General features: G+C 41.7%; 3 protein-coding genes and 2 non-coding genes across 10 annotated transcripts; 1 reads left to right on the top strand and 4 right to left on the bottom strand.

The window, feature by feature from the left end:
* Positions 1-28: 28 nt before the first annotated feature.
* prpf4 (pre-mRNA splicing tri-snRNP complex factor PRPF4) lies at positions 29-5961 on the bottom strand. Of its 3 annotated transcripts, none has more exons than XM_023987509.2 (14): positions 5698-5961; positions 5165-5371; positions 4888-5074; positions 4529-4616; positions 4341-4420; positions 4136-4229; positions 3948-4042; positions 3482-3540; positions 3225-3348; positions 2872-2961; positions 2532-2654; positions 1543-1650; positions 1236-1354; positions 29-584 (listed from the first exon to the last, which is right to left on the bottom strand). In XM_023987509.2, the coding sequence occupies exons 2-14, from the start codon at positions 5322-5324 to the stop codon at positions 391-393; spliced, it is 1521 nt and encodes a 506-aa protein (XP_023843277.1). In that variant the 5' UTR covers positions 5325-5371; positions 5698-5961; the 3' UTR covers positions 29-390. The 3 variants fall into 3 exon arrangements, with proteins under 3 accessions (XP_023843277.1, XP_023843278.1, XP_023843276.1); XM_023987510.2 differs by having other exon boundaries at positions 5774-5961; XM_023987508.2 differs by having other exon boundaries at positions 5471-5960.
* LOC111964553 (small nucleolar RNA SNORA47) lies at positions 719-852 on the bottom strand. The gene has a single exon (XR_002877409.1). It is a non-coding gene; the product is annotated as a small nucleolar RNA SNORA47 (small nucleolar RNA).
* LOC111964555 (small nucleolar RNA SNORA47) lies at positions 1807-1942 on the bottom strand. Its single transcript, XR_002877410.1, has one exon. It is a non-coding gene; the product is annotated as a small nucleolar RNA SNORA47 (small nucleolar RNA).
* Positions 5962-11909: 5948 nt separating the features above from the next.
* cdc26 (cell division cycle 26 homolog) lies at positions 11910-13384 on the top strand. The gene is made up of 3 exons (XM_023987507.2): positions 11910-11997; positions 12468-12568; positions 12736-13384. Exons 2-3 carry the CDS (start codon positions 12488-12490, stop codon positions 12919-12921), a joined length of 267 nt encoding a protein of 88 aa, XP_023843275.1. The 5' UTR covers positions 11910-11997; positions 12468-12487; the 3' UTR covers positions 12922-13384.
* A 1776-nt stretch (positions 13385-15160) lies between these two features.
* Positions 15161-26787, bottom strand: slc31a1 (solute carrier family 31 member 1). Of its 4 annotated transcripts, XM_023987506.2 has the most exons (6): positions 26592-26733; positions 25649-25757; positions 16840-16963; positions 16507-16579; positions 16184-16352; positions 15161-15521 (listed from the first exon to the last, which is right to left on the bottom strand). In XM_023987506.2, exons 3-6 carry the CDS (start codon positions 16948-16950, stop codon positions 15320-15322), a joined length of 555 nt encoding a protein of 184 aa, XP_023843274.1. In that variant the 5' UTR covers positions 16951-16963; positions 25649-25757; positions 26592-26733; the 3' UTR covers positions 15161-15319. The 4 variants fall into 4 exon arrangements, with proteins under 4 accessions (XP_023843274.1, XP_023843273.1, XP_023843272.1 ...); XM_023987505.2 differs by lacking the exon at positions 25649-25757 and having other exon boundaries at positions 26592-26787; XM_023987504.2 differs by lacking the exons at positions 25649-25757; positions 26592-26733 and adding an exon at positions 22753-22912.
* Between the last annotated feature and the right edge of the window lie 1000 nt (positions 26788-27787).

Raw genomic sequence — 27787 nt, 5'->3', positions numbered from 1 at the left:
ATGTGCAAGTGTAAAATAATGAACGATATTATGGAGTTTGTTTTTATTTATTTTTTAAAGAAAAAAGCAATTGGATCAACTTGACACCAAATGACTCSTGCTTAAAAATCACCTAAAACAATGTTATTAACAAACGAAAGTATACCCACAACTTCAAAGTTGTAGACATTAATAGCCCCAAATGTTGTTCAATAATAAATCGAACAATCTACTAAATGTCAATAAGACAAATTCCGAATATTTWGGATGTTCAGATTAATCCATCAATCGAGAAGTTAACATTTTGCAGATCTTGGTTCAACATTCTTCTACTTGAATGGAATGACAGTCAGGTATTGCCATAGAAATAGAATTGACCATAGAATGTCATTCTATTTCTACGGGTTCTCCTCACTCTGACATCCAGAGCTTGAAGGTGCGGTCGTAGGAGCAGGTGGCGATGAGCTGTCCYTCAGGGGACATGTCCACGCCCATCACCTTTCCCTCGTGGCCCGCCAGGGTCTTCAGGGGGGACCAGCCCGGGTGGGTCCACACCTTGGCTGTGTTGTCATAGGCCCCAGTCAGGAGGAAGTGACCGTTATTGGCTAAGAGGGAGATTGATGGAGGGAAATGTGAGCACAGAAATATTGCAACAAACTTTTTTTATTTTTTATAAATCCAGTTAGACTTTCAGTCCAGACTTATTAAAAAMGTTAAAAACAGTGGTATTATTAGTCAAATGATGTTCACAAACACAACATCAGTTCTTAAGTGTCTCAGAGCCGGTTGTTGCATCTGCCTTATTTTCCATTTAGGAGGTTATAACCAGTTATAACAGCACAGAACAAGCTGCTAAACTTTCTCAGTCCTCCAAAAGTGTGTGAGATAGTTTGAGCTGATTACAGGGGTTAACACAACAACAACAACAAAAAACATGACAAACTAAAGTCCATCTCAAAAGTTTTTGGCTTGAGGACATTTGGGATTTCACAAATCAACATAGGGCAGCACAGATGTTTTTATGTCCGATTTATCGGTCAAAATTGGATTTGCGGGCCAGAAAAACGGCAGCTATTTGAAAATATWTAGGTCCATTCTCATTTCCTCATACTTTCTAACCAGTTGTAGTTTTAAACCTGACAGGTCATCCACATGGCATAAATCCATCACAGTGACTAACAACTTGGAACCCTGTGATTACTCAATTGCTTGATTAAATATAAAAAATGAGGTCTCTGGGACCTGGAGAAACTCACGCTGGAATTTGACAGAGGACACCAGGTTCTGATGGGAGGGGATGGTGTAGATGCACTTCCTGCGACGCAGGTCCCACACCTTACAGGTGTTATCCCCACTTCCTGTTGCTGCGTGGTAGCTAAACGGAGAAGATGGTTTCATTAGTGGACCTATAAACACACTCCGSCTTATCATCACCAATAAGTAGGGCCAGGAGTTTTTCCTGACCATTGAATAACTCCGGGCTGTAGTTCTAGATCATATGTTGAGGAATATCTGGCCCTATACATAAGATATGAATAACASAGTATCTTCCATGTCATTTACCCGTTGGGAGAGAAGTCGATGCTGTAGATCTCTTTGAGGTGGCCCTCCAGGAACATCACACAGCGCCCGGTCCGAAGGTCCCAAATACGGCCAAATGAATCCAGACCCCTGAGAAAGAGATGAATATTGTGTACTGAGGCAAACTAGGATTCAACCAACAGTACTGGTGATGAGGGGTAAATAGGGATCTGTAATTCTTTCTACTGTAAATGATTCTGTGCTGAATTGCACCAGTCAAGATGCTTTACAACAAACGATAAGATGGATCTGTACACAAACACAACGCCAGCTCTAATGTGTCATAAGTAGCCGGTTTGTCGCATCTGACTTATTTTCATTTAGGAGGTTATAACCAGTTATAACAGCACAGAACAAGCTGCTAAACCTTCTCAGTCCTCCAAATTGTTCAGCAAAAATATGCACTGAAAGAGTAGTGTGTGTGGGTGTAAGGAGGCATGTTATCATTAGGGGACATGAAGGGAACATCCCTGTATGTTTCAGACCAAGCCAGCCGCAGAGGCTCTCGTTCTGCCAAACCTCTAATTGAGATAACTGGGTGGACATCTACTGGCCTTCATTAAAACAGACTACTGAATACAACCATTGTATTAGTAAAACTATAGCAACCATTCCCTTTAATAGGCTAATTTGATCTGCTCTTTGARCTGACAGCACTTAAATTACAGGGTTGATTAAAGCCTTTTCTAGATAGTATTTGTGTTTCGGGGAGGACACTGAGATCCCGGTTATCTGAAGCCAAGATTTGTTGTAGAAATAACGGGGTAATACTCTCCAAAAGTGCTAGATTTACTGGCAACATACATTGGAACAGAATGTGCAGAGACAAGCAAAACAGAACACAGAAATGAATGTGATTTGTTTTTTTAACGTTTCAGAGATATCTTCAACGGTCTCTCCAATAATGACGTATTGTGCACAAATATTGACAACCGATATTGACTTTCATAGCATATCCAGTGAGATCTTACCCAGTAGCTGCCATTGATCCATCAGGGTGGAATTGCATGTCATGGACTCCTTTACTGTGTCCCTCTTGGTGCAGGATCTCCTCCTGGGCCTCCAGGTCCCACAGCCTCCATGAATTATCATAGCTGCCAGGGAGAGGGGAGAGAGGATTAAGCCTCACTTCAGATTCAATTTGAACAATGCCAGTCTGGCCAGAGTACAATGTATCTATGGTCTATGGTGGAGGCAAGTGATCATGTTTGTTTTTATTGTATTGCCTGGATGGGCCGTTCTAAAAACGATAGAACAAGTTCTCAACTGGCGTTGCCGGGTTAAATAATGCTTGGGATTAAATTCACCCACCAGGTGGTGCCCAGGAACCTTCCAGAGGGGTGCCAGGCTACTCTTGCCACCCTCATGGAGTGGCCCTCGATGTCAGCGACAGGCACATCACTGTAAAGAGAGGGGTTACCACGGTTACAACACATCAACATGCATTTTTACAATTTATTTTAATGGCCACCATTCATTTCAGCAGCTCACTCCACAACCTCAGCTACTGTTTATGATGATACCCGAGGAACATTTGGGAAAAAGCTACACTGCTCTTGGTCGACCCCTCACCCTTTTTTGCCTGACTAATATTTGGTAGCCTCCCTTATTTGACAGACGGCAATAAAGACAGAAACACAGTAACGATAGCAATCGGAGCAGACCTGTCCAGACTCCAGAGTTTGACGGAGCCGTCGGCAGCACAGGAGGCCATGTTAACATCAGAGTCCTCCAGAGTCAGAGTGGCCTGAGGATGAAAACAGATGGCCCCCACGTGGGTGTTGTGGCCTGTGGGAAGGGGAAGAMAATGATAAGGATGTATTAGGGTTGGAAATACCTACAATTATTACGGACTACAGTAGCCCAAGCAAAGAGTAATTGCAAAGGGATAAGAAAGGGGAAAATAAGAGATTCTGCTTACCTCGAAGGGTACGGACAAGGGTACAGTCAGGAACATTCCACAGTTTACACAGGCCACTCCTAGAGAAAAGAACAAGTCAGGAAGAGATGAGGAAGTGTCACAAATACCTTTATTGACGGCAACATTTTAAATACAAAAAACACCCAAAGTCAAACAGTATGTTTACATGCACACTAATAATTTGATATTAAACGGTTTTCTGAATAATCMTTAGAATTATTAGGACATGTAAACAGCTTTAATAAAATCAGCGTTCCAACGGAGTATCTGATCTGTGCATGTGCCTGCACCGGTAGCGCAAGCCTCCCTCTTGTGCGCGAGTGAAGTGAGTTTGGAGAAGTACGTAAACATTTTAAACTATTATATTAACCTGACTATCCACAATAATGGTATTATTGTGTGCATGCAATCATGCTCACTGCTGCCTGTGCGGTGCACTGAGAGAGGAGTGAGAGAAGGGACTCACCAAGATGCAGTCACCAGCATTTTGGAGTTGGGGCTGAACTGGCAAAAGGATATAGGCCTGTCGTCACCGATCTGACTGCAGAAGTTATTCAGGTTCTGGATAGACAGAGAAAATCATGTCATTCTACAACTGTTTTTCACAAACAAGACAAGTCCGTTAATGCTTTTGGAGACTGATGGAGGACGTACCCTGAGCGTCTTGTGAAGTTCTTGCGTCCTGACTGTCCGTGTAGATTCTGGGATCTCCCTGTGAGCTCTGGCATCTTCTAACCTTTTCACGGCCCTGTTGAGACATCACGCACYTTTATTATTAATATGATTGTGCTGAAAAACAACCTTTGAAACATCATTGTCATCATGGTAACTATGGTCCAACATTAGAATCAAGCTGTACCTGGGCAGAGAGTATCTGGCCAACCAAAGCCTTGCCTCCTTAAGAGTGGTCGGCCCTTCATGGTACCATGTCTGCTGACACTGAAAGAGGGGAACAGGAGAAGACATCAAACGCGTGTCTCCATATTGAATGAATACGGACTGTAGTAGTGAGAGAAAGATATAGGAGAGTCAAGCCACATATCACACCTCCTCTTGGGAGCGTTTGGATTTCTCATCGTCCTTCTTCGATTTCTTCAATGCATCTGGACCCACTACAGAGAGGATATTCCTTAGCCTGGAAAAGAGAACAAGTACAAATTGAGCTGGAGAGGGGAAGAGAGATTGTGAGCAAAGATTAAAAATGTGGACATAATGCAAGTGAAATATAACCATCAATAAAGTGTGTTAAAGCATTAAGGCAATTCCTCAAAACGGCTGTTTTAATTGGTGAGTTAACATGTTGTAAAAGCATCAAAGGGTCACAGACGTGTGGATTGTTGTCTAATTGTTGATTCACACATTCAAATATTAGAAGGGGTTGACAGAGCCATGCTTGTGTCCCTCACCTCTCTCGTCTCTCAGCAGGCCCCTCCCCAAACAGTGTGATTGGTTCCCTGAGGGCCCGTAAGCAGGCTTTCACCTCTGCATCGTCTGTGGATACTGTGATTTGTCTCGCTCTCTTTCTGCGCTCAAAGTCAGCCAATACCTCRGACTGGCGCTCAGTCACACGTTCCTCAAGCTCAAGGGACTCGCCTTGAGGGGAGAGGAGAAGTTAGATAATACCTCAAAAAACTCTTTCTTCATAACTCTTTTTAAATACAGATTTGTGTTTGGTATACTAACCACTGGAGATGTTGATGTTGCCAGCCTCGATTCCTGCTTTGACAGAATCTTTGCCTGACCCAGAGGCCTCTCGTCCCKGCCTCTCCCTCTCCTTCTCCTCCAAACTACCATAGAAGATCCTGGTCTTCTTCACCAGCGGAGCTTCTTCATCGTCAGACATCTCTGGTCCTTATGTATAGTCCCACTGTTTACCACAAAGATACTGACCTGGAATAGACAAGACATACGCAGATTAATGAATGAGAACTTGATAGCCAACCATCTCAATCGCTATAGTTAATGAGGCAAAGTGTAAAACTATTATACCTAGTAATTTGCTGACCAACAATAGCCAAGTCCCTAATCAGAAAATCAAATGGATAAGATGCATTGACAAAATATTGGGAGTTCACGCTGCCTTCCTACACAAGAGCACGTTGACATAGCCTAGCTAGCTAACCTGGCTAGCTAACGTTAGCAAACAGTACTCAAGAGTTTGCCAACAGCAAAAGCATCCCCCAACCAAACAAAAWGCTCAACATTACGGGGATTACTTTAGCTGTATTTCAGTCTTGGGTTTGAAATAACAAAGCAACTACAAAAGAAAAGTAACTAGCAAAATCTAATTACAAAAGTGGTAACCGCGTTGTATCTCGGTCTGGGAACAGGAAGTTGTTTATCGAAAAAGTTGGTTAGAAYATTCACAGCGACATCTAGTGTAAAGGAGTCAAATCAAATGTCTCCATCTGGGTCAAATCAACGGGCGTGTTCGAGAGCATCTAAACCGTGAAGTAAAATTCTGTAAATTCGGACTGACTGATCTAGAAACAATATTGGGCGCGTTCGAGCAGATCACGTTTGTCAAGACTTTCAAAGTGTGTTGCATTGACCTATACCCATATAGGTCAGATTTGCGATGACATGTCGACCTCATGACCTTTACAACAACCATGTGATCAAAGGTAATAAACTTTCGACTGCAGTCAACTGGAAATTTCTGCATTTGCCCCTCACCAACTGCAACATGAAGTCGGAACTAAAGCATTGTGGGAGACAGGCTTCTGTTTTTTGGAAGCAAAGGGCACTACATGCTCATAAATGGTTGATGTCGCAAACTATCATTGGTTATTATCAGTGCATGTTTACTGTTTTGATTGGATGACTATTTAGAGATTAAATACATCTGTATCCTTACAATCAAACTTTTTAAATTTGATTTTTCACCTTTATTTTACCAGGTAGGCCAGTTGAGAACAAGGTCTCATTTACAACTGCGAACTGGCCAAGATAAAGCTAAGCAGTGCGACAAAAACAACAACACAAACAACAACACAGAGTTACACATGGGAAAAACAAACGTACAGCCAAAAACACAATAGAAAAATATATGTACAGTGTGTGCAAATGTAAGGTTAGGGAGGTAAGGCAATAAATAGGCCATAGTGGCYAAATAATTACAATTTAGCATTAACACTGGAGTGATGGATGTGCAGATGATGATGTGCAAGTAGAGATACTGGGGAGCAAAAGAGCAACAACAAAAAATAATATGGGGATGAGGTAGTTGGGTATGCTATTTACAGATGGGCTGTGTACAGGTACAGTGATCGGTAAGCTGCTCTGACAGCTGATGCTTAAAGTTAATGAGGGAGATATAAGTCTCCAGCTTCAGTYATTTTTGCAATTCGTTCCAGTTATTGGCAGCAGAGAACTGGAAGGAAAGGCGGCCAAAGGAGATGTTGGTTTTGGGGATGACCAGTGAAATATACCTGCTGGAATGCGTGCTACGGGTGGGTGTTGCTATGGAGACCAGTGAGCTGAGATAAGGCGGGGATTTACCTAGCAAAGACTTATAGATGACCAGGAGTCAGAGGGGCTTTGGTGACAAAACGGATGGAACTGTGATAGACTACATCCAATTTGCTGAGTAGAGTGTTGGAGGCTATTTTGTAAATGACATCGCCGAAGTCAAAGATCGGTAGGATAGTCAGTTTTACGAGGGCATGTTTGGCAGCATAAGTGAAGGATGCTTTTTTTGCGAAATAGGAAGCCAATTCTAGATTTAATTTTGGATTGGAGATGCTTAATGTGAGCCTGGAAGGAGAGTTTATAGTCTAACCAGACACCTAGGTATTTGTAGTTGTCCACATATTCTAAGTCAGAACCGTCCAGAGTAGTGATGCTAGGCGGGCGGGCAGGTGCGGGCAGCAATCGGTTGAAGAGCATGCATTTAGTTTTACTAGCATTTAAGAGCAGTTGGAGGCCACAGAAGGAGTGTTGTATGGCATTGAAGCTCGTTTGGAGGTTTGTTAACACAGTGTCCAAGGAAGGGCCAGATGTATACAGAATGGTGTCGTCTGCGTAGAGGTGGATCAGAGAATCACCAGCAGCAAGAGCGGGCCCCTTACGGAAGCAGGCAATGAGGCAGTGATCGCTGAGGTCCTGGTTGAAGACAGCGGTGAAGCAGCGGTGTATTTAGAGGGCAAATTGGTCAGGATGATATCTATGATGGTACCCATGTTTACTGATTTAGGGTTGTACCTGATAGGTTCCTTGATAATTTGTGTGAGATTGAGGGCATCTAGCTTAGATTGTAGGACGCCCGGGGTGCTAAACATATCCCAGTTTAGGTCACCTAACAGTACAAACTCTGAAGATAGATGGGGGCAATCAATTCACATATGGTGTCCAGGGCACAGCTGGGGGCTGAGGGGGGTCTATAACAGCGGCAACAGTGAGATACTTATTTCTGTAAAGGTGGATTTTTAAAAGTAGAAGCTCGAACTGTTTGGGCACAGACCTGGATAGTATGACAGAACTCGGCAGGCTATCTCTGCAGTAGATTGTAACTCCGTCCCCTTTGGCAGTTCTATCTTGACGGAAAATGTTGTAGTTGGGGATGAAAATGTCTGAATTTTTGGTGGCCTTCCTAAGCCAGGATTCAGACACGGCTAGAACGTCAGGAATGGCGAAGTGTGCTAAAGCAGTGAATAAAACACATTTAGGGAGGAGGCTTCTGATGTTAACACTCATGAAACCAAGGCTTTTACGGTTACAGAAGTCAACAAATGAGAGGGCCTGGGGAATAGGTGTGATGCTGGGGGCTACAGTGCCAGGGTTAACCTCTACATCACCAGAGGAACAGAGAAGGAGTAGGATAAGGGTACGGCTAAAGGCTATAAGAACTGGTCGTTTAGTGCGTTGGGAACAGAGGATAAAAGGGGCAGATTTCTGGGGGTGGTAGAATAGATTCAGGGCATAATGTACAGACAAGGGTATGGTAGGATGTGAGTACAGTGGGGGTAAACCTAGGCATTGAGTGACGATGAGAGAGCTTGCATCTCTGGAGACACCAGCTAAGTCAGGTGAGGTCTCCCCATGTGTGGGGTGTGTGACAAAAGAGCAATCTAAGGCATGTTGAGCTGGACTAGGGTCTCTACAGTGAAATAAAACAATAACTAACCGAAACAGCAGAAGACAAGGCATATTGACATTAGAGAGAGGCATGTGTAGCCGAGTGATCATAGGGTTCAATGAGCAGCAATAGATGAGTCCGGGAGCTGTTCGGTAGTCGCTACTATGCTAGGCGAGCGGGAGGCACGACGCTCAGAAAGCTAGCGGGCCGGGGATAGCAGAAGGGTCTTCGGTGACAAAGCAACGGAAAAGCCCGTTGAAACCACATCGGATGATTACGTCGGCAGACCAGTCGTGATGGATCGGCGGGGCTCCGTGTCGGCAATAAAGGGGTCCAGGCCAATTGGAAAAATAGGTATTCTAGCCCATGAATTAGCGGGTATACCTCTTCGGCTAGCCAGGAGATGGGCATAGCTCGAGGCTAGCTCAAGGCTAACTGGTGCTTGCTTCGGGACAGAGGCGTTAGCCAGCGGTAGCCACTCGTTTGCAGCTAGCTAGCTGTGATGATCCGGTGTAATGGCTCAGAGCTTGCGGCAGGAATCCGATGACGTGGTGGAGAAAAGCAGTCCGATATCGCGTTGTGCAGACTTGTAGGTATTGACCGAGCTAAAGCTGGCTGGTGACCGAGCTAAAGATGAAGTCCGCTAGCAGGGCTAACAGTGACTATTAGCTAGTAGCTAGTTAGCTGGCAAGCTTCTGATGGAGGTTCCAGTTATAACGTATAAAAATAACAGATCCGTACCACATTGGATGGGGCGGGTTGCAGGAAAGTATATTTAGATCTGAGGTAGAAAGTTAGATTAAAATAGAAAAAATATATATAATAAGAAAAAAAACAATGAGACCGACTATTTACATGGGACAAGACAAACACGCATGTCTGACTGCTACGCCATCTTGGATTCGCTAATTGCATAGGCCTACATGTGACCCACATTTCTAACATAAATAAATTAAATATCCTACTTGTGACAATTTAGCTAATGTATTTATCTAGATGTTACTGTAATGTTGTGTCCAATGTTATAGCCTACAATTGTATTGTCTGTAATATTGTTGTCACCAAACAAATTCTAATTGGTRGATTGTCTATTAAGTGTGAATAAAATTGAATACATATTGTAGGCTACACATGGGTTATTGTTGGGCATTTCTACACTGGCAATTTTAGAGGCTTAATCTGTGTCTGGGAAACCAGCCCTTAATGCGCAAGTGTAACGGATGTGAAATGGCTAGCTAGTTAGCGGGTACGCGCTAGTAGCGTTTCAATCAGTTACGTCACTTGCTCTGAAACCTAGAAGTAGTGTTGCCCCTTGCTCTGCAAGGGCCGTGGCCTTTGTGGAGCGATGGGTAACGATGCTTCGTGGGCGACCGTTGTTGATGTGTGCAGAGGGTCCCTGGTTCGCGCCCGTGTTTGGGCGAGGGGACGGTTTAAAGTTATACTGTTACATTGATGCTGTTGACCCGGATCACTGGTTGCTGCGGAAAAGGAGGAGGTTGAAAGGGGGGTGAGTGTAATGGATGTGAAATGGCTAGCTAGTTAGCGGGTACGCGCTAGTAGCGTTTCAATCAGTTACGTCACTTGCTCTGAAACCTAGAAGTAGTGTTGCCCCTTGCTCTGCAAGGGCCGCGGCCTTTGTGGAGCGATGGGTAACGATGCTTCGTGGGCGACCGTTGTTGATGTGTGCAGAGGGTCCCTGGTTCGCGCCCGTGTTGGGGCGAGGGGACGGTTTAAAGTTATACTGTTACACAAGTACTCCAGACACCGGTTGTAGGGTCAATACCAAGTGCATTTGACTGCTTGGCATATTGTTTACTCAGTAACTTATATGAACTGATCGTATTCGTATTGTTTACCCAGTATGTGAACTGGTGTACATTTATAGTCTAATACTTTTCTCTACAGTGAGTGTTTTGTCTTTCATGTGATTGAATCAAATTCTGTTCTTTACACGCTTACTGARAAAAACAACATAAAGGTTGAGTATTAAATAAATACACTGCATGCTGTAGTGATGCTGACATGCAACAATTACCATACAGTAAGAATCTTGGTGTTGGTGTTGAATCTTGATGTTGCACAATCACAAATAATAATGAGGAAGGTAAAAGGGCATGAATGGCAAACAACAGAGCATATCCTATTTGCTGCAAAAACACCTCTCATTCTAGTAGCCTATGCACTCACTACCTGGTCTTGTAAATGTTAGAAAGAGCTTGGGCTGGTATCTAATTTCTTTATCATCAGGATATTCATTCCTTGGACCATGTTGATTATGATAAGCTTTGTGTAGGAGAAGTGGAATTTTGATTGCATCCACTTCATCGGCAATAACAAAGGCGAATGCCATGTCTGCCATTGTCAAGTTTCCTAGAAACAGTTGAAGTTGTCCGACTTGCAGTTGGTTCATTCATKGACTTCTGTCRAGTCGTCTACTTTCGCGRGCCCATTGAGTAGTTTATAAGCASTGGTGGAAAAAGTACCCAATTGTCATACTTGAGGAAAAGTAAAGATACCTTAATAGAAAATGACTCAAGTAAAAGTCATCCACTTAAATACTACTTGAGTAAAAGTCTAAACGTTTTTGGTTTTAAATATACTTAAGTATRAAAAATGAATGTAATTGCTAAAATATACTTAAAGATTGAAAGTAAAAGTATAAAGAATTTCAAATTCCTTATATTAAGCAAACCAGACGGCACAATGTTCTTTTTTTAAATGTAAATTTACGGATAGCCAGAGGCATACTCCAACACAAAGCATTTGTGTTTAGTGAGTCCATCAGATCAGAGGCAGTAGAGGTGCCAGGGATGTTCTCTTGAGAAGGGCTGAATTGGACCATCTTCCTGTTCTGCTAAGCATTCAACTACTACTTTGGGGTGTCAGGGAAATTGTATGGAGTAAAAAGTACATTATTTTCTTTAGGYATGTAGTGAAGTAAAAGTCAAAGTTGTCAAAAATATGAATAGTAAAGTACTACTTATGTACTTTACACCACTGGTTATAAGGTGATTTGTAAATCAGTCAGTCTTGACTGACCTTTAAAGTCGGCTGCAATAGAGCTCATAATCCTAAAACCCGAAAATTAGTTACATCTGGTTCGTTCAGCCATTCAAATGACAAAAATGTATGTGGAAAGAATTCATAAAGGTCATGTTAACCTCAGACATTATTTTCGGCATTTATCCKGAAACCCTATTCTTTCCTATTCATTTTCGCCATATGAATGGCTGAACGAACCAGAGGTAACTCATTTCTGGGTTTTAGGACTACAAGATGGCGATCTCTATGTCGAACAAGCCAATTGACTGTAATCAAGGGTCAAACACGCCGAAGCAAGGCACTGCTGAAAAACTACTTTACCCAGAAGCTCTTCGTCAATTTATGGCGGATTCTACAGTGCGTGGCTAGCTACTATCCAAATAAACAACAACAAAATGTAAGTAAATATGAACGATTTGCCTGTTTCATTGGGTCTCAGAGACAAAGTATTGACGTGGGAAGCTCYCTATTTTGGTCTCCTTTGCCAAGTTTGGTCCGTCACTGTAGTCTTAGCTCTAGTTAGCCAGCTTGCTATTTAGCTAGCTAGGAGTAGGACGTTGCAGAGATATGAGTGCAATTAATTTATTTGGCAGCCTAAATCAAATCAAATGTTATGTCACAGGCATCGTAAACAACAGTTCGAGACTAAGAGTGACATTCATACTTACGTGTCCTTTTTCAACAATGTAGAGTTAACAATTACTCATTGTGTAATTTCATACACAGTACTATAAGTGATTTAACGTTACCTATTGCACTCAGCACTTGACTTATCACCTTTATCTTTAGCCAGCTATAATAGTACAACAGTTTCCTATGGCACTTGTGTGAATAAGTATTCATTGATACGGCACATCTGCTTCCCAGCTAACGTTAGTGGGTAGAAGATGCTGCGCAGAAAGCCCACCCGTCTGGAGCTGAAGTTGGATGACACGGAGGAGTTTGAGAGTGTCAAGAAAGAGCTTGAGGTGAGRAGCCACYCCATCATGAATACTCTCTATCGTATTTGCAGGTATAAAATACTATCTAATTAGTGTATGAACAATGCAGTCCCTATTATCTTTGCAAGAAAAGTTTGATGATTAGCAGAACTTCCATGTGTCTAACTACCACCCACACMTATTTCCTCTTTTAGAGTCGGAAGAAACAGCGAGATGAGGTGGATGTTGTTGGCGTGGCGATGTCGAGTGACATGGTGGGGGCCGGTAGTGGAACAGGGGATGGGAAGACACGGGAACAGATGATCAATGAGAGAATAGGCTACAAGCCCCACCCTAAYCCCAACACCTTGCCATCGCTCTTTGGAAACCTGCAATTTTAGGTTCCTAACGGACACATTAGAGACCGCTAAAATGGTTGGCCTCTCCAGCATTGGTGTGTGGTTGGCACCGTGACTGTGCTCTTGACATGGTCAGGGGTATTTGTTTACCTGAGAAGTATCTCTACAAAGAAATGTGTACTTTGAGGATCATATTGCATTCATAAGTCTAAAGTAATGTTGCTGCATTTACCTGAAAAGTTAGGACCTGCGATGCAAAGGGTGGCCTTTTGTACAATGTAATGTTTGAGGGGAGGGGTCATGTACAGTGGTTTCCCTCCTTTATTACAAACATCCAGACTTGGTAGCATCCGTGGAGAGATGGATTAACTGAATGGACTTTAACTAAATCAGTCATTACTTACAATGGTATGCTTGTACTTTTATTTGCCTTCACGGCRGCATTATGTCAAGGACAGGAGACTGCAACAGAATTGAACAAATACAGTTCWWGAATGATACCATTTATTACTTGTTTTCTCTYAAAAGATTACAGCACTATAAATATGTAAAACTATACAGACATGTTCACACTGATGCTGCGCTGGAGTGGTGGTCAGATTCCCACTTGTTTTTGGCCAATTTACTTCAACACTCCATTTGTACAGTAGACTATAATATATCCTCTTTATACATGATCCCACATGGTAAAGCATAAACGGTTATATGTTCAAGTATATACTAATGTCCCTGGCTTTATAGTAATGTAATGAGAACACGTGGCTGTTAAATCCAGTTATAGCAACTGGGAATTTGATCCCCAAACCAGGCACAACACAATGTCACTCAGGCAACTGATAAACATTTACTACAGTCATTTATCTCAAATGGGGAAAAAAGTACACCATTAAGAAACTAAAAAGAAATACCTAAAAGTGAAATATTTTCTCTTTTAGGTCTACTTCATCAACCTTCTGTCAAAGTATGTACTGTCTGTAGTGTGTGGCKTAAGCACCGATGGGTCACAGAGTAGTGCAGAAATCATGTGTTACTAGGCCAGTCTGAGAAAGCACTGGATCCAGCCTCCTACTTTCCCAGAGRTATCTGCTTGTCCTTGGGACCTGAGCACTTGCTCCAATAAGGACACTAGTATCCATGTTGTGTTGACATGRGTTACTTTAAGCCTATTGAATGAACACACCAAAATTTACTCCCAAATTATAGCGGGGAATCCCACTTCATGAAGTGATAAAGTTAACCCTTTTTAGGTTGAGGTTTTTAGGGACCTCCTTATGTGCTCAGATTAGACCCAGTAATCTGTTCAACATGAATTTGTTTCTTGAAACAAGCAAATGAAAGATTTGGCCAGCAACAATTTATGGTAGTGAAGATTTAGAAAGGCAGACACTTGAATTTAGATGTAAAATGTGAAATGATCTTCGTTGGAGGTGATACTAGCAGTAGGTTTGTTTGACAMGTACATATATTTCTATTTACATTGGCTTCTTAATGTGCAAGAGCCAATTTTTATTGTACATTTATGGGTCAGATCAAGCCTACTCTTAATACTCTTAAGTGAAGCGTTATTTGTAAATACTGAGTTTTTTAAATTAATAATTTATCCAAAATGGAACATTGCATAGCAGTGTGTATCATGAGGGTTTTAAGGGTCGTCATATAATCACGTGACAAGTACAAGYACAAACTTCTTTAAAATGGTGCTGGCACTTATCAGTAGACTATGGGGGTCCTGTCTACAGTTGGCCTAGGCTGTCACATGTTTTCCTCCTTTAAGGCAAAGGGTTTACTAAGGCTCAGTTATACAGCCAATTTCAAGTATGACCTTTGACTCCTGTTGTGAGACACTGATTATGTAAGGCCCCCATCAGACTGTCAGATGAAATGCAGAGGACTTTGCTTCAGAATGCTTCAACTAGGGCCCAGCATTGTTCCCTGGTCAGGAGATACTCTAGGCCCTATTCATATAACTACTCACTACTTGTACCAGCACACTGTTCTTCAAAGAGAAAGTGGTTGTAAATGTCGCAAATGCCCTGTGTGAGCAGAAAACCCTAGGTCCGACGCTGTAAGGATGAACGTGCACCGGTTGTTGCGCAAATAATAAAAATACTGATTGAGAATGGCACGTCTGGGGGAAGAGTGAACGTTCAGCTCTTTTGACAGAGACGTGGAGATTGAAACAGGAGGCGTAAGAATTTGGAATACCAACATCGTGACACGGGTAGTCTTCTAGAGCTACCAATAGGACAGACGGTCACAAATGTAAAAGCTCATGGTCATAATTCAGATTTAKCATCAAGCTTTAGTGTGACAAAGTGAACTGTCCAAATGTGATACATGCAACAAAAACTGGATGCATGATGATGGGGATTGAAAGGAGAATGCCTGTATGTATGTACYTTTTACGTGTGTGGTAGGATGAATAGACCAGTTGGGGGTGTCAGTGACAGTGTTCGGTGATGTCAACAACCACAGCCTTTTTCCAGCTGAATAAGAAGTATCCCACCCCGGCCCCCGCTGCCACGGCGATGCACAGGTAAGCGTTGTAGGTCATGAAGACCAACATAAGGAAGTAGCTGACCATCACCTGGATGATGTGTAACACCGTCTGCAGCAAGTGGGACAGACTCAGCATCCGCTGGCTGCAGGAGACAGAGAAGGAAACAGGAATATTYAGAGAGTCATGTTTTCAATCAATTCATTCATAGCACTCTGCAAGTAGGGTGTTAATTTTTATTTATTTATTTCACCTTTATTTAACCAGGTGGCTACTTAATGGCTACTTAGACATTTTTTAAATTCCTGTTATGGCTACAACATTCCCCACAAACAGTAAGGCAGGGCAGCAGGTAGCCTAGTGGTTAGAGCATTGGGCCAGTCTACAAGTGTGTCTCAGGGAGAGTTGGGATATGCAAAAAACACATTTACAATTCACACATGTGTATTAATACACCAGGGCTACTGGCTCCACATTAACTTGTAGTAGGACATTTTGAAGCCTTATAATAATTTGGTGGATGCTTTTGGTGGATGCTTATTTGTCCCATTTCACACATGTACACGTGTGTCTCAGGGAGAGGTGGGATATGCATATTTTTGCATGTGTGAAATGGGACAAATAAGCACCCACCAAATTATTATAAGGCTTCAAAATGTCCTACTACAAGTTTATGTGGAGCCAGTAGCCCTTTTTTGCTGCCATGTATAGAAGTCTCACATTTGGGGTATAAATCGGAACACTTCACTGTTAACACTGTGTAGTCCGTTTAGTGAGGAGGCCTGTTGCATATTTGTTCTCACTCACCCMACAGTCTTGTGGGTCTCCATGAGCATGGTACCGTCTGCCCCCGGGACAGGCATGGAGTTATAGCGCACATTGACCTGGTTCCTCCTCAACAGGAACTCCCTGCCGATCTTCAGCCCCTCGTAGAGCACAGCCAGCAGGAAACAACCAATGAAGGCCCCTGCCATCTCTGAGAAGAGACATGATTGAGATGTTAATGTTGGTTAGATATTCACCATCTTTTGGGGGATAATAATGAACCGTTAATGGCCATGGTCATMAAATACTTTTTGCACTACATTTCAAGTTTACAAATGCATCCTGGAAAACACACACACTCTTACCTCCAGGTGTGTTGATGACAAGACCGGCAAACAGCAGCTCCACGTTTGTGTAGCCAAAGTAGAAGGTCATTTGCTTCAGAAGAGGAATAGAAAACAAATTGTGTCACACACCTACAGAGCCAAGCGGTTTACAGTGATTCAGCTCACACACAGTAGAGAAATGTCAAGCAGGCCGTTTGAATTAAGAGAGTTTAAAAACATTCATCTTAAATCAGATTTGCAACTTTGGTGGTAGAAAGTGCAGTGACAGGGTGCCAAGCCTAAGTAAATCSCACACTGTAACAGAGAGAAATTAGTGTGTGATATATTTTTTGGAGTGCCAGGCCCACTCACCATCATCATTCCTCCTGCATGYTGTACTGCTCCATCCCCATGGGAGTCTGTCCCCGTGGGAGGAGCCATGGTGCCGTGGTCGTGGTGATCATGGTGCATGTCCATGTTCATCTGTACTGTAGGACTGCAAGAACCAGGAAATACAGAGACAAAATACACATCAGTCACACACACTTCACACAGACTCATTTGTCCACGACAGGTGGCTTTTGTGGTAGGTATTTGGCAGTGCCAGAGGTGTTCAGAAAATTATTGTGAAGCCAAGACGGAAACTGACATCAAGCCAAAAATAAACAAACCCCACCCCAAAATGTTCACTAAAAATAAATTAGGCACTGAGCATATTTAAGGTCTGCTGAGCCCAAACTTGAACATTGTGAAYATTCTGTGCAACTTCCAACACACATTTACTGTTAACACAGAGTACCCGCTTTAAGTTACAGTTTTAACAGTGGCCAAGTAGACTACTGTGGCTATTTGATCATAATGTAGTGCTACCAGAGTGGCCTACCATTGAAAACAATGGAGAAAATGCATCCCGTAACATATTAACATGGAAATAGCAGTTCTATCATTCACCCTTCAGTAGCAGCCAATGTGGTGTGTTCAATGTAGGCCTAAATTCCTTGAGATTTATGTATAAAAAAAAACATGCAAGGCTTGACATTAACCTGTTTATCCACTTGTCCAATAGACAAGGAGGTGACTGAAAATGTGTTGTTTGACACAAGAAACCACTTTACAAAATAAAATGCATTATTATGCCCATTCCATTATTATAGAGAATCTGACAAATTATGCTACCTGCTGCCTATAGAGTACCAGAGTAGAGTAGAGTCATAATACCCATAAAACATTGCGGTCAAACAAGGAAATGGGTCTAATCGTTTTTCCACCATTAATTTTTCCTATAGGGGATTTTAGAAACACTTAAAATAAGGGCTGCGTTTCATGTAGGCTTACCCTGYCYTGACGTTTTGATAACTATGTAAATCTCTCTAGGACAAGGTGATTTATATCAACCTAGTTCCCTGTATTTACCCCCCAAAATTGAAATGCTAATAAGCTGCTAATGTGGCTATAATAAAGAACCCCAAATGCCATGATCTGGCTGCGACAGCCTGATTCGAGGCAAAGGTAAGAATCTCTGGATTAACTATGTAAAGTTAGCTACATTTTGTAATTAATAAATTGGCTACATTTCTTTAACAGTACAATTCTGTGAACTCTTGTGCAAGTTTTAAATTGACACAATACCTGTTAGCAAAGGTGTCAGCTAGAGATMACGTGCAGGAGCTTGCAGGGATTTGTAGTCTTGCATGATGTCTACTTTGATGCTAATTAGCATTTTAGGAAGTAAATATAGATGAATATATTATAAAAAAGTCCCCCTTGTCCTASAGAGATTTACATGGRTATCAAAACATCATGCCAGGGTAAGCCTACATGAAACACAGCCCTTCAAGTCAAGTTAAATCTCGTGCTTCTCTCTSTAGGCTGTATTTCTTCTGCGCAGCACCCACACAGCCCCACCCTTAGCAGCACAGTGTAGGACTCCTGCTTATTATCGTCCAGGAAAAATGCATAGTGTGCAATTTTCCAGGTGTAGGCCTGCACGTCGAATTTAGTTCCTCTCAAACCAAATTTTCCAGGTTTGTAAGGACACCGGTCCGTGTTTGACTCGTGAGCTTAAAGAGGGATGAAGTGGGTAATCACTCAGAATTGGAGTATCCTGGTTCTTGGCTTGGCACCGTGCCACTAGCCTGAGGACAAGCCCCAGATCCTCTCTAATGCTCCTTGGTTAGCACCGATTAAAAAGTTAGGAGGACCGTAATTAAACGAGTCAGTCAAAAGTCTCCAAAGTACCCAGTGTTATTGCTATGGAGAGACGGTGATGGTGTGATTCAGCTGAGAGGTGTTTTAACCATGAACCTCAACGTACTGTACTGAACCAACTGGTGGCCGGGGTCAATTGTAAACGCTGATTGAAACGGTTTTCTTGTACATCAAGTACGTGCAAAGGGAAGCAGAGTACCCAGACCATAAACGTTTATAGGTCAAGAGAACGATTACAGCGTTGCCATTTTGTAATCGAGTTATTGATAATGAAATTACAATAGTTAGGCTAATTATAGTTGCGTTTGTTGGATCTGAAGAGTACCTAAATTGAGGAAAGAAAAGACACATACTAGGCTACAGATAGAACAACATGGTCCCAAGAACTGTGAAGCCAGTTCGGACCAGTGTATGCCAAGGCTATTTCATACACGGCTTCAGGTTAAATCTAAATCTACTAGACATGTCACCTTGAAAATCACCTTCACTCCCTACTTAAGAAAGAGCYCAATCATTCGAAGAGGAAGAATTAGCCACTTGAGTCGAGAGCGCCATCAGGACCCTTACTAATCTAATGTCTAAACAACCCAAGGCCACATCCGTAAAAACTGCCTTTATAACACAATAAATGCCCACTTAAATGGACAATGTCAATTAATTAGAGAAACACAAGATATATGAAAAAGGTCTGGAACACCCAGAGGGGGAAACCAATGACATCAGCGGACAAGGAAAAACAGACATCGAGAATCTAAATGAAGACAAAAACCACATCTTTTGAACTGCTGGTTTCCAGTCAAAACATCTGTTGCCTCATTGTTCTGCTCTGCTTGACTCAGTTACTACCACAGCGAGAAGTTAGCCATTACACAAATGTACAGTGCCTTCGGAAAGTATTCAGACCRKTTGACTTTTCCACATTTTGTTACGTTACAGCCTTATTCTAAAATTGATTWAAAAAAAWAAWWWRTCWSKYKWKTKRACACAKWARKCCKRAWWYWSAKAGTGTAAAAATGTTTGCAGAAATGTTTGCAAATTWAWAAAAKAYCAGAAATACCTTATTTACATACACTACCGTTCAAAYGTTTGGGGGTCACTTAGAAATGCKTGTTTTTGAAAGAAAAGKTAATTTTTTGTSCYTTAAAATAACATTAAATTGATCAGAAATACAGTGTAGACATTAATGTTGTAAATGACTATTGTAACTGGGAAAGGCTGATTTTTAATGGAATATCTACATAGGCGTACAGAGGCCCATTATCAGCAACCATCACTCCTGTGTTCCAATGGCAKGTTGTGTTTATCTAATCAAGTTTATCATCATTTTGCAATTATCATCATTTTGCAATTATGTTAGCACAGCTGAAAACTGTTGTGCTAATTAAAGAAGCAATAAAAGAAGCAATGGCCTTCTTTAGACTAGTTGAGTATCTGGAGCATCAGCATTTGTGGGTTCGATTACAGGCTCAAAATGGCCAGAAACAAAGATCTTTCTTCTGAAACTRGTCAGTCTATTCTTGTTCTAAGAAATGAAGGCTATTCCATGCGAGAAACTGCCAAGAAACTGAAGATCTCATACAACGCGGTGTACTACTCCCTTCACAGAACAGGGCAAACTGGCTTTAASCAGAATAGAAAGAGTGGGAGGKCCCGGTGCACAACTGAGCACGAGGACAAGTACATTAGAGTGTCTAGTTTGAGAAACAGATGCCTCAAGTCCTCAACTGGCAGCTTCATTAAATAGTACCCGCAAAACACCAGTCTCAACGTCAACAGTGAAGAGGCAACTCTGGGATGCTGGCCTTCTAGGCAGAGTTCCTCTGTCCAGTGTGTGTTCTTTTGCCCGTCTTAATCTTTTATTTTTATTGGCCAGTCTGAGATATGGCTTTTTCTTTGCAACTCTGCTTCTCAAACTAGACACTAATGTACTAGTCCTCGTGCTCAGTTGTGCACCGGGGCCTCCCACTCCTAGGCAATTAAGGTCACAGTTATGAAAACTTAGAACCCTAAAGAGGCCTTTCAACTGACTCTGAAAAACACAAAAAGAAAGATGCCCAGGGTCCCTGCTCATTTGCGTGAACGTGCCTTAGGCATGCTGCAAGGAGGCATGAGGACTGCAGATGTGGCAGACCACATGTAACAACACCTGCACAGGATCGGTACATCTGAACATCACACCTGCGGGACATGTATAGGATGGCAACAATAACTGCCCGAGTTACACCAGGAACGCACAATCCCTCCATCAGTGCTCAGACTCTCAGCCTATTGCGGACAGAGGCTGGATTGAGGGCTTGTAGGCCTGTTGTAAGGCAGGTCCTCCCCTGGCAACAACGTTGCCTATGGGCACAAACCCACCGTCGCTGGACCAGACAAGACTGGCAAAAAAAGTGCTCTTCACTGACGAGTCGCGGTTTTGTCTCACCAGGGGTCACTGTCGGATTTTAGTTTATCGTCGAAGGAATGAGCGTTACACCGAGGCCTGTAGTCTGGAGCGCGATCGATTTGGAGTTGGAGGGTCCGTCTTGGTCTGGGGCGGTGTGTCACAGCATCATCGGACTGAGCTTGTTGTCATTGCAGGCAATCTAAACGCTATGTGTTATAGGGAAGACATCCTCCTCCCTCATGTGGTACCCTTCCTGCAGGCTCATCCTGACATGACCCTCTAGCATGACAATGTCACCAGCCATACTACTCGTTCTGTGCATGATTTCCTGCAAGACAGGAATGTCAGTGTTCTGCCATGGCCAGCGAAGAGCCAGGATCTCAATCCCATTGAGCACGTCTGGAAACTTGCAGGTGCCTTGGTGGAAGAGTAGGGTAACATCTCACAGCAAAAACAGGCAAATCTGGTGCAGTCCATGAGGAGGAGATGCCCTGCAGTACTTAATGCAGCTGGTGGCCACACCAGATACTGACTGTTACTTTTGATTTTGACCCCCCCTTGTTCAGGGACACATTATTCCATTTATTGTAGTCACATGTCTGTGGAACTTGTTCAGTTTATGTCTCAGTTGTTAAATCATTACAAACATTTACACATGTTAAGTTTGCTGAAAATAAACGCAGTTGACAGTGAGAGGACGTTTCTTTTTTTGCTGAGTTTATATGGAGGATACAACCATCCCAGCTCTGCAGATTTTGCTGCAAAGAGAATCATTAGATCATTTATTTTGGTACTGCCCATATGTAGCTTGTTTTTGGTTGCAGGTTCAGGAATGGCTGGGGGGGAAAAAATCACAACATTTACTTAAATCTATCTTTGCAACTAGCACTGCTGGGTGACTTGAAAAGCCATGGTCAGTCGATCAATAATATAATAGTACTTTTAGTAAAGGTGTTCATCTTTCATTTAGAATCTGTGGAAACTTGAGAATAGAAAGGTTCAGAACTTTTGTGAAACAGCACAGCAGAAATAATTAAAGACTGGATCGTTTTTAGGGGTTGAGGGTGGCTGAAGGATGAAAAAAAATGAAAAAAGTGAACCAATATAAAATGTACCGTGTCCGTAAAATGTATTTAGTATGTATAAGCTGGAAGTAGATGCCTAAGTATAGTTGTCCTTGGTTTACTCCAATTGGGGGAGGGGAGGGATAGGGTAAAATAAAAAATATATATAAATGTAAAAAAATATTTTTGGGGGATTGGAAATTATGCCAAAAAATGACATTGATAGAACCCAGCATCTATCTGCAAAATTAAAGCTGATCTAGTCCCTTCAATAAAAAACAACGGTGATCACCATATAGATGTGACTCACATTAGAAACGACTGCTCTCAAAGTACTGTGGATAAAAGCCTAAACCCTGCATATATTCGCTTACTTGGTTGAGCTATACATAAAAACAGGAAACATACAATTAACAGAGTCCATGCTTTTTCCCCAGAACAGTCAGACTGTTTGGACCATGCAGAAGTAAAAACAGCTGAAATACATTTCATACAAAGAACATGTATATTATTAAATGGTAGCCTAAACATTCTTGATTCGATAATTTATATGAAATAGTTTCATTCCAGATAAAATCTCACCCAATTTTAAAACTTACCCAAATGTCTCACCACATTAAAACTTACCCAAATGTCTCTGTTACAGCCAAATCAATGACAAGATACTTGTCAATATGTGTGTGTTCATGCAACCTATCAATGCGTACAGGTGTGTAGTCTGATCCTGTGTGTGCTCTCCTGCTTGAGTCTGGGAAAGTGACTGTGTGTTGTGCAATAAGCTGCTCTCTCTCATGACTGCCCTCCTCATGTGACTGTTCATCTGCCTCTCATTTCCTCTGATCCAGCCAATCACACGGGTTTCCCCCCGCCCCCCCCCATGAGGAAAAGAGCCATTTCAAAAGCAAATACTTTAAACACATCCAAAACATACCCTACAAGTGCTGGAGAAAACATACATTATCTGACGAAATAATGGGATGTCCACTCACTTATTTGTTTGCTGCTCAGACAATCTTTTATATTTGATAAATCTGTCCTTTGACCAGACAAACAGTCAGGACCAAACAGTGTAGGCTTGTGTTCATCAGTGTTTGGTAAAAGCCACATAAGCTAGCCTATACAGTAACACAAGAACACTTTCCTGATCAAAATAATTGATCATGAACTGAATGCTGATGCATAAAACACAACCAATAATGCCATTTCCTGTGCTTGGGTCCATGTACAGGGAATTGTTAATCATTAGACTTTATGGCGACCAATCGGGGACAAAGATAAAGGATAATGGATACACTGCAGCGAAGAATACAATACCTTCAGAAAGTATACACACCCCTTGACTTTTTCCAGATTTTGTTGTGTTACAAAGTGGGATTAAAATTGATTTAATTGCAATTTTTGGTCAACGATCTACATAAAATACCCTGTAATGTCAAAGTGGAAGAAAAATGTGAGGCATTGAAAAACCTCCCTGGTCTTTGTGGTTGGATCTGGGCTAGAAATTCACTACTCGATTGAGGGGCCTTACAGATAATTGTATGTGGGAGAGATGGGGTATCGTTCAAAAATCATATTAACCACTATTATTGAACACAGAATGAGTCCATGCAACTTATGTGATTTGTTAACCAACTTTTTTACTCCTGAACTTATTTAGGCTTGCAATAACAACGGGGTTGAATACTTAATGACTCAAGACATTTTAGCTTTCCATTTTTTTAATCAATTTTGAAAATGTTCTACAAACAAAATTCCACTGACAATATGAGGTATTGTGTGTAGATCAGTAACACAACACCTCAACTTTAAGCAATGTAACAACAAAATGTGGAAAAAGTTGTTTTTTTATTTTACCAGGCAAGTCAGTTTAGAATAAATTCTTATTTTTAAAGACGTCCTAGGAACAGTGGGTTAACTGCCATGTTCAGGGGCAGAACGACAGATTTTTACCTTGTCAGCTCAGGGATTTAATCTTGCAACCTTTCGGTTACTAGTCCAACGCTCTAACCACTAGGCTACCTGCCGCCAAATTGTTTCTGAAGGCTCTGTACATGTAATGTACTTGCACCTTTAGTCTAAAATGAGTTATAGTGTGACTGTGATAGAACAGTCCGACCTCCAGCCTTGTGGAACATGACGTAAAAGTGCATGTCAAGTCAAGGCCGACGTAGGCCTATTATATGAAAGCCAAAGGCGCTGATAAAACGGGCTCATAATAATCCTCACCAAAGATTAAAGTGACTGAAGCAATGACGAAATGTTCAGTAAAAAGCACAATGTACAAAATTACGGAAAGGAAAATAGCATCAACAACCGCTGACCAACAAAACATTCCATGATTGTGCAACTCAAACATTGTGATTAGAGGTCAGAGGTGATGATTACTCAGTGAAGCCTACTATTTACTCAACAGTTTGTGCGCACACGTGCGTGCGTGTGTGTGTGTGTGTGTTTGTGTACTGTAGCTTTGTTCAGAGAGCGAGATTAACTTTCTTCAGCTCTTGCCTTTAGTAAAAGCTGCATCCTCAAGTTCAGCACCTTGATGGAACAAAGACACGCTGAGTAGAGAAGACACTGTTCAAAACCATTCTCTCCCTGCGTCTGTCAATGTGGCAACATGCCATTTGGAAAGGCCTGCCTAATTCACTAATCACTTCAGTGGACAGTAAAGATAACCCTTGACCTGCAATTTGAAAGTGTGCAATTAATCAGTCTTATCTAAATAAATACTGTATGATATCACCATCAATGACCCTAACTGGCATCACATGATCATGTAGACCTAAGCCTAAACCACTGACCTAATTTTGCTACATAATTGCCAGACTTTAAAACACATTCCTAATGAATGCACAAGACCCACTACCTGATGCAAATACAGTACAGTAAAGGGTACACAGGCTAGCTAAGAGTGTACAATGGCAAAGTTAGCCTACTTTCCAACTTTTAAAACAAGATGGTACAGAAGAATACAGGTTGAGGTACAATAACCAAAAGGTTGTCAATTCAAACTTGAATTTCTCCATTAGATTCTGATCACGTACTCATCAATCCATCTTTGATTTACAGGTGTTGTTTAAGCCTTGTTTTATTTGACCTGTCATGTCTGTGTTATCAATCCACTGCTTTCCATTCATGGAATGTTGTTTGTGACTAGGGTTGGGCAGTCACCAGATTTGCATACCGTTCCTGTAGCATCCCGGGGTATACTGTATTACTGGCAGTGGACACAAGGGGCGCAATTACTTTTCAAGTGTAAAAAAAACGAATTTAGGCTGCAGGGATCTTGATCCAGGAGGGGATTGATTTTCTCTACTGTAACTATGACGCCATTTCAATCAATAACCAAGATCAGAACAATTACTAACAATCCACTTCAACTTTTAAGGTGGTCAGTTAAGCTTGGCAGAGGTCAGACAAGTTGTATTCAAATACACTTGGTCCCTGCTGCCTTCATCATCAACTAGCCTAAGTATAAGTCTGTCTGTAAAGTAAACCGGTTGTTGAGAATGAGAACCCTTACCAGGCAAACAAGGTTCAGTCATGTAGGAGTGATGCCAAAGGGAAGGAGGGCCAACTACAGCAGCATAGCTGGAGGACAGCCTGGCCCATTGGATACTGTCACTGTCCTCCTGATACATAAAGACAATTGGGCACTGTTTCACTCAGACCCACTCATAAACATTCCTCCCATTCACATATCTGAGAGTAAATGAAAATATAACAAAGTCAGTTAATTATGAGTGACCCTGTTATCCCCAGAGCAGTCGAATTGAGAGTGAAATCCAAAAGATGCGAAAAGCAGATCTTTAAAACAGCATCTAAGTCGCATAGAATTTTGTGCATTGGGGTTCAAGTCTTGTGGCAGAGTTTGCCGTGGCTGTTGAGTGCCACTCAATAGCAGACTTCCCACAATAAGATCAGTGAGCACCGACCATTTAAGAGATACAAGTTCCATACATTTCTTGTGGTTGACCAGCCTCGACCATTTTTTGATGTACTTTTGGATTGACATAAATAATGACCACCAGGCCATGGAACTTTCAAAGTAGAATTTTGTGTACTGTAACTGTGTAGCAAATACAAAAGCCAAGTATTTCTCAACAATAACTGACCATCTGAATAGTAGAATTATAGTCAAAGGCTAGAAATCTGTTTTGTTGGCAGCTAACTAGCTGTATGGGGTTGTCTTTTAAAAAAGTGTGTGTATATATATATATATATATATATATATATATATATATATATATATATATATATATAAAAATGGGATCTCGAACATATGCACATTTGTTTGAAATTGTGAGATGGCTCAAGTTGCAAAACACCAAAACACGACTTTGCTAATGAACTAGATAATCGCTGTACTTGCTAGCCAACTAGCTTATCTAGTAGCTACAGAGGTCAAACAAGTCCAAAAGAACGATACAGTTTAACTTAGTCTGGGAAAGCACGCACGCGCTTACCTCACAATATAGATAACACGGTGCCAGCAACGTCGACAGTACGGTACGTTTAGAAATGCTGTGGTTCCAGCGTGATTTGCTTGGGCCAAGATAACTCACAACCTAATCATTAACTATGAGCTTTCAAATGAACTTCCAGACTCCCGTTTATTCTACTGGCAAAACGCCGACAGCACAGCAAGCTGACATTTGACAATGCAGGAAAATGTAGACGTAGCACGGATGTTTTCATGTAGTAGCTTATCAGGCGACCCGTTCAGGGTAGGCACTTCCGCCGTCACATGGCAGCCTGTAAGCCTACATAACGCCTTAAAACATCCCCTGTATCCCCTTAATGTAGCCCTCAAAATACCACCGAATGTAATTTTTTATTCACAGATATTCTCAGAAAATTTATGTATTTTCGTGGTGGTCTCTTCACTGGCTGGGTTGGATGGCAACCTGGTCTCAGAGTATTTCGTATTATTCTGTATGTAAATCCGAGACACTCCGTTTAGCCTATGTTACGTTTCATATGGCATGTATTAATTTGTAGAAGTCCATCACCCATTTCGTATGATATATTCCGAATTTGCTAAACGTACAATATTTTACGAATTTGCAAAACATATTATATGTTACAAATTCTAGCTGGTTGGCTAACGTTAGGGGAAGGGTTAGCTAACATAATACGTAGTTGCAAAGTAGGTAAGTGGTTGGAAAACTGCTAATTAGCTAAAAAGCTTAAATTGTCCAGAAAGAGATACTAATTTACAATCTTTGGGTTGCTATTCGTTTGCATTGTACACCCACTCAGACCAACCAATCTACTTTCGTTTTTTCCTCACGTAACCATCTGTTTTATGAAACGTAACATATTATACTATTTTAGAATTCCGGATCTACTTTTACTATGTTACGTCTAGTCTAGAGACCAGGCTGCTCCACTCCACATTTTAAATTACCTAATTTTAACAAATATATATGATGAGAATAATTTCAAGTACTAATATTAGTACCGCTTGCCTACTGTTGTTTGATGAAAGAAGCGTTCTTAAACCAGAGGCATAACATTGTGAGACTTCCGGGAATGCCTGCGAAACAGACCAAGCAGACAGACCAGGCCTGGGATTGAGAAGTAAATGCGCGCGTTTGAGTAATAAACCGACTGTAGACGTAAATCAACGAGTAAAGTCAGGGGGGTACATATTTATGCA

Source organism: Salvelinus sp. IW2-2015, linkage group LG5, assembly GCF_002910315.2.
Source record: "Salvelinus sp. IW2-2015 linkage group LG5, ASM291031v2, whole genome shotgun sequence".
Classification (NCBI taxonomy): domain Eukaryota; kingdom Metazoa; phylum Chordata; class Actinopteri; order Salmoniformes; family Salmonidae; genus Salvelinus; species Salvelinus sp. IW2-2015.
Note: the sequence above shows the minus strand (reverse complement) of the source record. Positions and strands in the feature narration are given on the sequence as shown.